We start from the raw sequence: 14222 nt of genomic DNA on the forward strand, positions 1-14222 counted from the left end.
AATTTAAGCTGAGCAAAATGTAGCTGATGAGATTAATAAAAAGATCAACTAAGCCTTGATCACCATTAATCGAAACGCGTCCTACGATAGCTTTCTATAAGTTTCTCAAAAATAGAGAAACTCAAGTGTCTATTTTCCTATACGGAATTAATGGCCATTTGGTTGGAATTTCTTCACAACCACCCATATTACAACCTCTATACGCATTTTTTGCATAGCAAAAACATAGTTTCTTTTACCTAAAACTTAGCAATGAATTTGCACGAAGGTAAAATATATAGCTATACCTATCTATTCGCTTAAAATATAGGCCTACCGATATCTGAACATTAGATTGCGTAACTCTATCACCCCCCTCACCATTTTTCTCCGTTTTATGCTCCTTCGTTTTGGACATAGGACATCCGATAGAAAGTGCGCTGGCATTCTCTCCTGATGATTCTATCATTAGCGAAGGAATCTCTATACGTTCGATATCACAAACCCGTCTTTAGGCCTAACCTATTTCAGGTTAGAGAATAGATTATGTTCATACAAACCATAATATCATGAACATTTCTTTATAGGCTAAATCCATCTTTCCTGTTTATTCTCAAATACGCCTAAAACATTAAGGCATATTAACTCAAATAGACAGGACTGAGGACTAATTTAGCCTAGCAAAGTCACCTAAATCATGGTTACTTATATCTACATTCTGATTGCCATACTCCAAAAATAGGAAGCATGGAATCAGATTATGTCTTCTAAAATACTCATGCGTATATGCTCTTATGGTGGTGATCGGTACTCAGTTTTGATCGTCTCTTTCAATTGAATTTTGCCTCTCTTAAACTTGCTGTCTTGGCTCCATACAGTCATTTCAGCAGCCCGCAACTGTCTAATTAAACTTGGCTACTCGCGAACGCGTATACGCAACTGCTACTACGCAGCGTACACGCACGTTCACGCCAACATTTTAGACAGCGCGACCTTAGAGAATTGACACATTCCTCTCTCAATAATAAATTTATCACATCACTGGCCATCTGACCGTCAACATGACTTCAGCATCAGCTATACCAGTAGTAGTTACGACAGCGACTCGACCACCAAACCAAAAAGAAAAGAGGCAGTAGTTCCTGTGAAGAACGGCAAAATCACCAAGCCGAATAAACCAATCCTGAAGAAGTCTTCTAAGACCAAGAAGGACAAGAAGAAGAAACCAAAGGCATGCAGCACCAAGCCAATCACCAAACCAATCACCAAGCCAATCATGAAGAATTTTCAAGACCAAGAAGGACTAGAAGAGAAACCAAAGGCATGCAGCTCGCCAACTTAAAATCTAAAGTTGGCTCTTTTTTAGAGAGATCTATGTGTCAAATATGCGAGAAAATACCATAATGCTACTTGAGTCAAACAAAATATCAACAGTTTGATACTTGATAGTGTAAAATGGCAAATAAAAGAAAGTTTCAAAACAAGGGTGTTAAGAGACAAAATAAGGACAAAATTAAGTCCAGAAACTGTCACTTAAATTCCAAAATACTCTTAAAATCCAAGAAGTCCAAAACACTTCAGGACTTGGCCAATATAAACAAAAAATTCGTCATAAACTTAGCAAATGAAAAACATTTTCTGATGCAGAATATTCTGTGTTAGGGAGACATTTGAAATTTGTAGATATCCCAAAAATCAAAGCAATTTTGCTTGACAGGGATACTACAATCTTTCTCTCTTTCTTTCTTTGCTTCTTTCTTTCGTTTTTTCTTTCTTTCTTTCTTTTTCTTATTTCTCTCTTTGTTATTTCTTTCTTTCTTTCTCTCAGCCTTTCTTTCTTTCCTTCTTTTTCTCAGCCTTTCTTTCTTTCTTTCTTTCTTTTTTCTTTCTTTCTTTTTTCTTTTTCTTCCTTTCTTTCTTAATCTTTCTTTCTTTCTTTCTTTTTTTTCTTTTTTTCTTTCTTTCTTTCTTTCTTTTTTTCCTTCTTTCCTTCTTTCTTTCTTTCTTTCTTTCTTTCTTTCTTTCTTTCTTTCTTTCTTTCTTTCTTTCTTTCTTTCTTTCTTTCTTTCTTTCTTTCTTATAGCACGGGTTTATGACATTTCGTGACACTAGTTTTTGGTTAAACTGTCCGTGATTTCATTATTGTGACCTTTTCCAACATTATGCTTTTTACTGAGACCAGTAATTACTCCATTATATAAAATGCGCTTAAGCAACGCAACATAATGGATTTAATTAAATGGACTAAAAGTAGCATAATCATAAAGGCCTACTATTCACTATGAAGGCACTTAAATTATAGAGCCTACTCCTCAGTTTATACCAAATACAAACTTTATACCTATTGTACCAACTAGATTTTCATTATCATGATCATATGTAGGCCTATTAATAGGTCTACTCTTTTCTAATAAAGAAAAGACATCAATTTTAATGAAATCAAAACCACTCATGCTTAATTTTCATAGTAGAACATGATTTCTGCCACTAAATATTAGTATAGGCCTACACAATGTCATAATAGACATTGCATTTGCCATTTTTAGAGAAAAACTCTGTCACTAAAAATGGACCAAACTACAAATGTCAAAAAGTTAGGCACTTTAGACCTAAGTTAATTAGGTATGCAGATCCATGTTTCTACTGTGAACAAATATACCCAAATACTAGGTGATCTTAAAATCAAGCTGAGCAAAATGTAGCTGATGAGATTAATAAAAGATCAACTAAGCCTTGATCACCATTAATCGAAACGCGTCCTACGATAACTTTCTATAAGTTTCTCAAAAATAGAGAAACTCAAGTGTCTATTTTCCTATACGGAATTAATGGCCATTTGGTTGGAATTTCTTCACAACCACCCATATTACAACCTCTATACGCATTTTTTGCATAGCAAAACATAGTTTCTTTTTACCTAAAACTTAGCAATGAATTTGCACGAAGGTAAAATATATAGCTATACCTATCTATTCGCTTAAAATATAGGCCTACCGATATCTGAACATTAGATTGCGTAACTCTATCACCCCCCTCACCATTGTCACAATGGTATTTTCTAATTGCCACAGTTTTTTTTTAGACAGGCTGTATGTTAGAAAAACATGTCTCATGTTGACCATAATACACGAATAAAAACAGCCCCGGCTCCCAACACGCGATATTCAAAATTGTTTAGGGCAATGACGTCATGGTTATTTGTGCTCAATTGTCGTAAGCCTTCATTGTGTTACTGGGACGTAGACAGAGCCACCCAAACTTCTAAAAAGAGATTTGACAGTAGTTGTAATAACTATTTGCTTTCTTGCCCTGCGGGACCCTTCTATTTTGGAACCCCATTAATAAAGAACTCAACTATGGAAGCCCCCAGCCTCGGGCCTCCCGGTTCTGCGGCCTTGTTCGTTTTTAGCCAAGTCGGGCTTATTATAAATAAATAAGTTAAGATAGAATTTTAACCATAATATTACACGGCTCTTTTCAGATCCACCAAGTTTCTAGAAAAGAGACAGAAAAGGTTTCCGAACCACGGCTCTTTTCAGAGCCACCAAACTTAAGAAAAAGACAGATAAAATTGGTATAATCTTATTGTTAGATATTGATAGTTTGAATATCTTTGACCAAAAAGTAGGGTTATGTATTAAATCTTGGTTTAAAAATGCTTCTCATTCAAGCCCCGCTATATCCAGCATCCTGCCTAACACGCGAGTTGAAGCTTCAAAGTGTCTTAATACCATGCTTAACTTATCAGAACTTTCCTGTTTCTCAAAGTAGACACCCAGTTCGCTCTGTAATTGATCAGTTGATTTGTTTCTCATCATATAGTTTACCTTAAGTTCAACTGATAATAATTTGAGTTTACAAAACACTGAACGAACTGTCAAAAGTCAAGTTTTTGTCCATTTAACAAAATGCGATTTCACTTTTTAAAAAATGTTTATAATAATTTATAATAATACACATGGTTGTGATCAGGACATATTGCCGATTATACGGGTGTTTCAAGAAAAAATGGCTTATCACGTCGCCCTCTGTTGACAGAATAAAATAATGTATAGTCAGTGTATATCCACTGAATCTGAACAGAAGTAAGATAATGAACTATCAGGACATTTAATAGACGCCTCATATTTGGTATTCCACATATAGATCATTGATACAATGTATTTGGATCCGTGGAACAGATAGAAAATGAGGCATTTTTGTGATATTGTTATTATTATTTTAAGAACAAGACGGTCAATATTCAAAATCCAATAAGTATATGAAAGCTGTTTTACTGTGCCTGCATGAATTAAATACGCACACATTAAACCCATACACTTCGTCCTCGGACATACGAATTTTGACGTGGTCATCATACATTATCCTCACCATCATTTTCCAACTTACCTTTAAATGTGCGGTTCCACATTCTTCTTGTAATCGCATAGCCATCATAAATATCCCCACCTTCTGCTATTGTCTCGTTAATGGCCAAAGCATACAAGATAATGGCGTCGTGGAAAGCGCTTTTAAAGAATGAGTTATAGTTTTCCTGTGGAGAATACGATTCACTACGAAATAACAATAATACAACCAAATACAACCACACAGTTTCTCAAACAATACCACTCACCACCTAACACCAATATCAGCTGAGAACCACAAAAGCAGAGAACCGCGAAAGCCGAGAACCGCTCTAGTATAGGTTATGGCTACCTAACTTATTCCAAATGTTTTGTATTTTCGATTATATAAGGACCTTTAATTTATTATGCACTAACCATAACTAAAATTAACTTAGTTTAAGGGGGTACTACACCCCTGCCCAATTTTGTGACTATTTTTGCATTTTTCTCAAAAATTATAGCGCATTGGTGTCAAGTAAGATATGTATATTATAGGGGCAAGGACTACAACTACTGCACTGAAAATTCAGCAACTCAAGGCAAGTAGTTATTGATTTATTGATCAAATATTGGTTTTCCCTCATTTTTGACTGTAACTCCACAACTGTTTTCTGTGCTGAAATAAAATTTCCAGTGCAGTAGTTGTAGTCCTTGCCCCTATAATATACCTATCTTACTTGTTACCAATGCGCTATAGTTTTTCAGAAAAATGCAAAAATAGGCATAAAATTGGACAGGGGTGTAGTACCCCCTTAACCCTATTAGATTGAATCATACGTTCACTATGGTTGGGCAGTCTCTTTTTTCCCTAAACACTCAGAACGGTGGTCAACCGATATCTATTGTTGTGCAAGGCTCACTCGGTCATTTAATGAGGCAATAAAAACGATCGAATTTGGTGTTGAAATGAGCACAAGTTTGCGTTACATCTTTTCAATGTAAAATGAAAAGCAATAATTTTCATTTTTTCAATAAATGTCAGAAGAAAACTGTAATGCTTGGTATTGTATATTTTCTTCAAACCCTGGTGTTAACCTTAGGTGTGAAATTTAGGCTTTTAGTGTAAGATTTTCGATTTTCACAGGCTTCAAGTTACCCCGAGAGCTTCTTTTTGGGGTCAACGTTTTTGCTTTTCAAAGTAATAATTCCCTAAAGAAATATATTTCCCAACTTTCTAAAGCACATCATATAAAGCCATGTCATAGTTTTGTCCGAATTTCGGTTTTGATTGCACCATTTTTCAATTCCGAAAACCAGTTGGATGGATGATTTTCAAGCCACAATAGAAATATCGATTATTTCTGCTTGTTATATCAGAAATGTACTGGTTGGATATTTTGGCAGTCGCAAGTGACCAAAGGTGAAATCAAAACGGAAATTCTGACCAAACTATAATATAATAGACCCACACGATGTGCCTTACAGAGGTGGGAAATATCTTTCTTGAGCAAACTATATTAGTTTGAAGTGCTAAAAAATGAATTCTGAACTTAAAGCCTATAAAAATCAAACATCACACTAAAAGACACAATTTTTTTTAATGTATATCCATGTACTATGTTTTTAACTGACATTTCTGAAGGAATAAAAATATTGCTTTGTATTTGACCGAGAAAATCAATTTCATAGCAAAAAGGTGTATCTCTGAATTGTGCTGATTTTAACATGTATCGATCGACTTTGAGCGCGACTATGCATAACAAAAGAACTGGTGACCACAACACAAAAGTCCTCACTTACATAACCCTACTCGTGTTGTGAAAATTTGATTGATAGGGTCGTGTCCCAGCAAACACAAAAAACGTTTTTAAAACGTTTTAAATAAGTTATATTTTGGGTTTTGGTTTAGGTAAAAACGTTTTAATAACATTAAAATGTTTGGTTATATAAAGGTCATGAAATCGTTTTAAAACGTTTGTATGAAAACACACTACAACAATATTATTAAAATGTTTTCGAAATGTCATTGTAAATTGTTCTTAAAATGTTTTTTACAAAACGTTTTAATAATATTTAAATGTCGGGTTACATAAAGGTCGTGAAAACATTTTAAAAACGTTATTGTAAATATTTTGGGCAAACATTTTTTGCAAAATATTTTTTCAACCCCAAAATAACATTCTGTTTAGAATGATTTGTACCAAGTTTTCAAAAATGTTTTTGGAATGTTATTAGAACGTTTTTATACCATTTATAAAACCAGACATTTAAATGTTTTCTGTAAAACATTTGTGTTTGCTGTGCAGTAAATTACCAACAAATGTTATTTAATGGTATGAAAACGTTTTATACCATTAATGTACCTTTTATATAACCCGACATTTAAACGTTTTCTGACAACCTTTTATAATCTTTTGCGAATGATGTCGACAACGTTTTGTGTTTGCTGGGGTGCAGCATATTGTTAGCTACAACTTGTTACTGCATTTGCTACCAAAAATTGACAAAAAATGAGTAATTGAAATTGACAAAGATTGATACCAGTATTTGAAATTTGGTGCATTTTCAAAATTTGCAAATCAAAACGATCACGCAGTTGGGATTCTAGGCAAGGCAAGCTCGCTTCCCGCGACGAGGTCCTGTCGGCTATCCCATGTGCCCGGTTTATTCATTGTTATTTGAAACGCAGGATTGTTATAATGCTGTATACGTACATGTGGTCGATATTACCAAGTGGTCATTTCGGGTTATGTCATGATCACGATCTGCAGTTCACCTTTATAGCTCTGAGTGCTCCTTTTTGTAAATTGCAACTTTTACAAATGCATTAAAATTTCATATATTCATATACTATCTTTGTCTATTTAGAGGTTTTGGTAGCAAATGCGGTATCAAATTGGAGCTAATAAGATTCTATGACCGTATCAATCAAATCGTCATGTTGTGTTACGTATTAATACATAGCCCAATCCCACCCAGCATACTGCAGTTACTGTCCGTTTTCCTATACACAATACACAGTGCTCTTTCCCATTGACGAGTGACCTCTACAAATAGCCCTACGTTAAAAGTATGGGGATATGACTAGTTAACGTCGCTGTGTGAAAAATAACCGGCCAATATAAAAAGTACTCTTGTAAAGTTCTAGAAGATATAGTTTTTTAACATGTCCTAAATTTTTAGCTAATTTAGATGTTTGGAAATATTCGTACTTTGGTGTTTTAGTTAATGTTATAGGTAATAGTACATTGCCTAGTTAACGTCGCTGTGTGAAAAATAACTGGCTAATATTAAAAGTATTCTTCTAAAATTCTAGACAATATAGTTTTGTAACATGTCCTAAATTTTTAGCTAATTTAGGTGTTTGGAGAGGGTCGTACTTTTGTGTTTTAGGAAGGATATGTAAACGACAGATAACACCAAAAATACGAAGAAATTATTTCCAAACCGTGTTAAGTCAACAATCATTATGTTGCTCATTTTCAAGAATGCTGGTTTACAAAAGGCACGCCATTGTCTCATTTCGTGAACAATAGTACACATACCATTGTTTCCTTTCGTTTCCTTTATAATCGGTTACCCAACTGAAGCTATAATAAAAAACTTTATTGCGATATCGCACATGAAAACAGTCACATGTGCACAGCCAGAGAAGATCCGATTTAATCAGTTGAGCTGTTTCAATGAGTGTTATCTTGGTTTAATAGCTTTTAATGGGGTTAAGTCCTGCAAAGGTCGAGATGAATTCTACTGTAGACATGACTGCATCATGGCCCGTATCCACACGCTCACTCCACGAGACAACTGCACCCATCATATCCTGCATAACAGTGGCGTACCAAGTAAATTTCCAAGGGAAGCACATGAAAATGTACAGTTTTAATGCTTAAATGGCCTAATGAGGTTTAAAGGATGGAATGATAATATATGATCGGGGAAATACAGGGTCAAACTTGTCCCCTTTCTCCTCACACCACTGCCCTGTATCCCCACACACCCACCCCATCCTCGCATACCCCACAGTACCCACAACCTTTATTCAACCTGGGATAGCTGATGATTGGTACATAACATTTGAACAGTTTCCTATTTCCTGGGGCAATCAGTACCTTCTTGGTCCATCTCTGTGTTCATACATTTTATTCAAATTTGTATTTCATTTTAAGGCGAGTTGGATGACCGAAGCTATATTTTCCAGGGTATTTCTGAATATAAATGTATTGATCTTATGAGTCAAGGAAGCCTATAATATCATTTATATTTTGCTAGGTCTTGCGGCTCTTGAATTAGCATGAATAAGGCCAATAATAATATCCAATTAAACCGTTTTCCCCTTTAGAGAAAAATCCGGCCTTGAGAAGTTGAGATCTCATATATTTTTATAAAACCCATATACCATTCCTCTGGTGTGTCAGCTTTATTTGTCTCAATATTTGAATGCAAACACTGCTTCCGACTCGCCTTAATATAATATGAAGTGCAAACCTACCGCATACTTAATTGTTTCGTCTAGTGTAAGATTGAAGTCTTCCTTGATTCGTTCTTTCACATTTCTTTGAAAAGTATAATATTCTTCAGTATCTGGCTCATACAGTTGAAAAGTCATGAGAGCCTCGTACGCAATCTTGGCCTTTGCATCGAACTCATCGCCCTGAGAAGCAAAAATGGAGTTTATACTATGTTTGTACTCATCTGTTTTTCTTTAAAAGCGTGTGCGCCAGACTCCTTTGAATTAACGTGTGGGGTTTGCTCACCGCACAACTAGCCACCAGCCCTAGATATACCTGTACTCATTTATACACATAGGTGGGGAGAGACAATAGAGGTACATATCCTTATCTAAGTGCACAACATGATAGCACCGCTGGGGTTCGAACTCGCAATCCTGCGATTATGAGTCCTAGCCTGCATCACTATTCGCCGTAGAAGTAGTTATGTAACATTATTAATTGCCATAGCAATGGGTTCACACTATTTTTTAAAAAATCTTTTATTGGGTTCACACTATTGTGATCAGAACATATTGCCGATGAATGTATTACCCTGCACTAGACGTTACTCTGTTCTTCTTCATTGCACCCTAGATTATCAAAGAACCGGGATAAAGACCTGGATCGTAATACTTTAGAAATATCGCATGATGCTGAGTCCATGTATGTTTCATTCGTGACTGTAAGATTAGTGTCTTTGAAAAGAGCAGTATGACTGTATACATACACAGGTGATGAGTGCAACCTGCTTATAGTGCAGGGCAATACATTCAAAAATAATGTTAATCCATCGCTATCATGGGTAATTAATCCTGTTACATCATTTTAATTAACAATTATGCGTCCTGCTTGTTTTTTAAATAGAAAAAGTAAATGAAATGTGATTAAGATTTAATTTAAATCTGGTCAACCAGACATACCTATTTTTGACGGACGAACCGACGTTGCGACTGAAACCTTCAGTCTTCAGCTGGGTTGTGATGCAAATGACCTTGAGTACCGGATACTTCCGGTATTGATAACAATCGGCGAGGGATGTACTTTATGATTCGGTCCCAGCCCGGCCGTGTGACAATTTGGCCCGGACGCCTCATCCACGGTTGAGGGATGGTTGCTCCGCCCTCACCCAGATAGCCCCCAGGATAGGCCCTTTCACGCCAAGCTCGAACCAACGCTGCGCTGCTCACGGTCTAAAATACAGACATCCTTGGTGTCGAAATGTACGTGTCCGCTGGCTTTCAGATGTAGAAAAGCTGCTGAGTCGTTTTCACCTGAGCTGGCTCTGCAGTGTTGTAACATGCGATTGTGCAGAGGTTGGGCGGTTTCTCCTATGTAAGAGTCTTAACAGGCTTGCTCATCCGAACATGAAATGAGTGGTGATCCCGTGGTCGCGATACATTTCTCAGACAAGTCACCGTGGTATGGGATAGTGATGCTTGTAGTTCTCCCTGTCTGATTTAGTGCTCGTGGCAGTGGGTTTAGTGTTATCATTGTTCAGGGCCTTATGGCCCAGTCCTGGTATAGTAAACCACAGTTACCCAGAGTTTTGCGCAGATGTTGATATTTCAACGATCTTTTCAGAGTCTTTGGTGATGATAGAATCAGCTCTGTGGAACAGGGTGTTAACCACGCCGAGTTTTTGAATGAGCGGGTGATTTGAACCGAATTGTTTACGATAAACAGACACAGTAAGGGAGTGGTCTTCTTCCACGCACACTAAACAGTCGAGAAAAGCGAGTTTGCTATCTGACAATCACTCTTGCGTGAACTTGACGAGAGGATCAATTTGATTGATGTGGTTGAAAAACCTGTCAAGTTCATTAGATTTAATTATAATGAATGTATCGTCCACATAACGATACCACCTAGATGACGCTCTACCGGGAAACGTTGACAGAGCAATGCGTTCAAATCGGTGAAACAGACGAGCCCATTGTCATCAATACCGGAAGTATCCGGTACTCAAGGTCATTTGCATCACAACCCAGCTGAAGACTGAAGGTTTCAGTCGCAACGTCGGTTCGTCCGTCAAAAATAGGTATGTCTGGTTGACCAGATTTAAATTAAATCTTAATTTCAACATACCCAGATGAATGAGAGTGTAAACAGTTTAAATGAAATGTGTTTATTCTAGCATGTGGTTTGTAGTTCCTGACCTTAAGCCACGTTATTATGCTTCTTCTATGATCCCTGAGGTGAATATTTGGATGGGTTTTTTTAATACGCAAAACAAATTTTAAAATTCAAAAAAGAGCATTGCGTATTATTAGTAACAGTAATTACAGATCTAGAACTAATCCTCTGTTACTTAAATATAATACTTTAAGCATCAAAGATATGTACACTCTAGAGCTTGGGACATTCATGTATAAACATACAAATTGCTTATTACCAAATGTTTTTGACGACCTTTTCACAAAGCACTCTGAAATTCACGCTATAAACACTAGATATAGAAACAATCTCATCTTACCTCGAGTCAAGAAAGCCTTTTGTGAGAAATCTATAAAATATGCAGGTATAAAGCTTTGGAATGATATTGATTCTGATATCAAGTGCTCGTCATCAGTGAAGCAATTCCGAAAAAAGTATAAACAACATCTTATGCAAAACTATTCTTAATTGTATACAGTCTTTCAATCAGGTGTACCTCACCATTATTTTGTTCACTAATTTCATTAATTTACTTTCAATAATTAGCTTTTGATATGTGCATTTTGTTTTTCTTTGTTTTTCCTTAAATGTTAACATAGGATATGTCATTGATAGACATGACAGCTGGTTGGTTCGACTCAGCATTTTGTTGTCTACCAACCTGCTGCCATGTCAAATAAATGCCATATACCTGTATCAAGGGGTTACAGAGCTACAGGCCTTTGGGCCTCTACTGTAATTCCTTCACTCATCGTTGTATAATGCCTTTCCATAGTTATTATATTATGTATTATTATTTATATCTTTATAATGTAATATTATTGTAATATTCTTGTATCATGTATTGAGTGAAAAGATAATAATAAATCTAATCTAATCCACTTACCCGTTTCCATGAACTGTCACCAAACAGGAACTTATTGTCGTATAGAGGAACAGTAATGAAAGCATACTGCCCATTTATGAGACCCATATCTGATGCTGTCAGCATCAATTGACGAACCACTGTTCCATTGGTACAAATTATAATGACTGCAAAACAAGAGAACAAAATATCGAAAAACGTAAGATATTGATGAGTGCGTGAAGAGGAGACTGTTAAGATGGTGGGTGTGTTCCTCCTGGGTTAGTGAAAGCCAAAAATATACGATTTTAGTCAAATTGTATATTCTTTGCCAAGAATTTTGATGATATTAGTAACAATTCGCCGTAGAAGTGACGTAATTAATCGGATTAACTACCACAGCAATAGTTTTGAATATATCGCCCTGCACTACAACATGCACGCGGTACCTATGCATTGAACCATAGATGTCAAAGAAAGGCTGATCACTCGGACCTGTAAGATTATGGTCCTTTATCTCTTCAGTTTCTGTTTCCGTATCCATTTTCGTATGTCATTGTTATTCTGAAGTGTTAGCTTCCCAGGTGTGACCAATCTTTTATTCTAGCCTGTTGTCACTTATTAATAACTTGAAGCAATAATATTTGTATCCGTTTCCGTAAGTTATGTAAATTTCTTACTGCAAAACTCCAGGTAAGTGGGTACGTGCTCATTTAGACAAAAGAAGTATCTAAATTTTACGGTCCAAAATTCACGAGAAATTGTACGGCTTCATTTACTTGTGTATTCGCCAGCGAAGTGTTACGTGTAATCCGATTATCATTATGTCAACTGGATCACGCTTTTGAGTTCTACACCACGATCGAAATGATCACAACACAAAGTCTATAGTCGTGTTCTCACAGTCGGATTTAATACCGGTAATAAGTCACTAATTTCGGTTATAAGTCGCTTATTATCCGACTGTGTGAACACGACTTATGGCATGTACTACCAATTCCAAAAGGTGCGTGATCCAGTTACCATGGTTACCAGGGAGTTATGTAACAACGCTGGCAAATACTTACGCCTAGGCGTGACTTGCTCGCGAAAATAGTCTAGCATCGAAATATAATACTAATCGAGATACTAATCAGTGTTGCCAGGGAGTATAGGGTGGCTTTATAGCATGTACAGATGTAGGTATACTTGTTCGTGCAATCGCGCAAAAATCATATGATTATGTAAATATGAAACGGGGAATTATTTTCGTCCCAAAATACACCTTAAAACTTGCGTGTGTGGTAGTATGTAACACCAATCGGAACTTATTGATTTCATTCATTCAATTTATTGGAATTGCTAATCTGATAATAGGTTGGGCCCATATGCGAGATCCGAGTTTATTTAAAATGTTTATTTTTGCAGAGCTGATTTTTGTCAGTCATTGATCATACTCATGTACTGATAAATTTCGCAAAGAAGGAGGGAGAGATACTTGAGACTGACAGACTGAACAAGTGAGAGTGGGAGGGCGAGGGAGAAAGAGAGCAGAGGGAGCGACGGAAAGACTAGAGAAAAAGAACTCGAGAGGAGAGAGAAGGGACCGGGGAGGGGCGAGGAGACCGATTCGGAGGGCGAGGAGGAGGCGAAATAAGGAGATATACATGATTAATACGAGGGAAGGGTGACACTGCGGCCCTGCACAGACCCGTAGCCAGGATTTATTGGGGTACGACCGGCTCATAAGCGGACCTTTTGTGTTTAAAGGCTTATTTTCAACGTTTTGCAAAAATAGTGGACCTTTTCATTCGGAGTGGCGTTTGTCACATGAATGTGAGCCAATTTAAGACCATCAAAAACGAGAGGGGCGCTAGACCACTAAAAAACATCGGTGTTCCATAATCTTGTCTCATCCAGCCTTTATTGACACATCCACCTCTATTGAAATAAGCTGATTGGTACTTCAAGCTTAACAATAAATTCAAGTTACAGATCAACTCACTTAATCCCTTTCGTTTTCGTTTCTGAACAATAGACTTACGAAAACTGAAAAGATAAAAAGACCCTTAGTATCTTTAGTCGTGTTCACACTTAAATCACTTATTACCGGACTTAAATTACGTCGGTAATAGTATCGGATATAAGTGACAGTGTGAACGAGCATCGGATGTAACTCAGTATCGGACATAATGTGCCTTAAATCCGACGATTTAAAGCCGAAGATGAGCAGGATTAAGACCGAACGTTGCGTCCGGTAATAGTAATAGTAATTACGTGTGGACAGCACTATTGGGCTGTCGGATATAACTGCGAGTATATCACTCGCGCAAAATTTTAAGCAGAGTAATTTACTGCGTAATATCATCATGGCTGCAGCTGCAAATGTTAAAGCCATATTATAACATTTGCTGAGGAGGACGCCTTCAATATTTTTCAAAATTCTGT

The 14222-nt window shown here is 36.6% G+C and overlaps 1 protein-coding gene across 1 annotated transcript in view; it reads right to left on the reverse strand.

Moving 5' to 3' along the window:
- The window catches only part of LOC140160043 (atrial natriuretic peptide receptor 1-like), a 31725-nt gene extending 19386 nt beyond the window's left edge, over positions 1-12339 (reverse strand). Inside the window, exons 1-4 of the mRNA XM_072183312.1 lie at positions 12291-12339; positions 11838-11983; positions 8797-8958; positions 4369-4513 (exon numbers count right to left, since the gene is read on the reverse strand). Coding sequence (XP_072039413.1) covers positions 4369-4513; positions 8797-8958; positions 11838-11983; positions 12291-12339 — 502 coding nt within the window. The remainder of the gene's footprint in view (positions 1-4368; positions 4514-8796; positions 8959-11837; positions 11984-12290) is intronic.
- Between the last annotated feature and the right edge of the window lie 1883 nt (positions 12340-14222).

This window comes from Amphiura filiformis, chromosome 9 (genome assembly GCF_039555335.1).
Source record: "Amphiura filiformis chromosome 9, Afil_fr2py, whole genome shotgun sequence".
NCBI classification, from domain to species: domain Eukaryota; kingdom Metazoa; phylum Echinodermata; class Ophiuroidea; order Amphilepidida; family Amphiuridae; genus Amphiura; species Amphiura filiformis.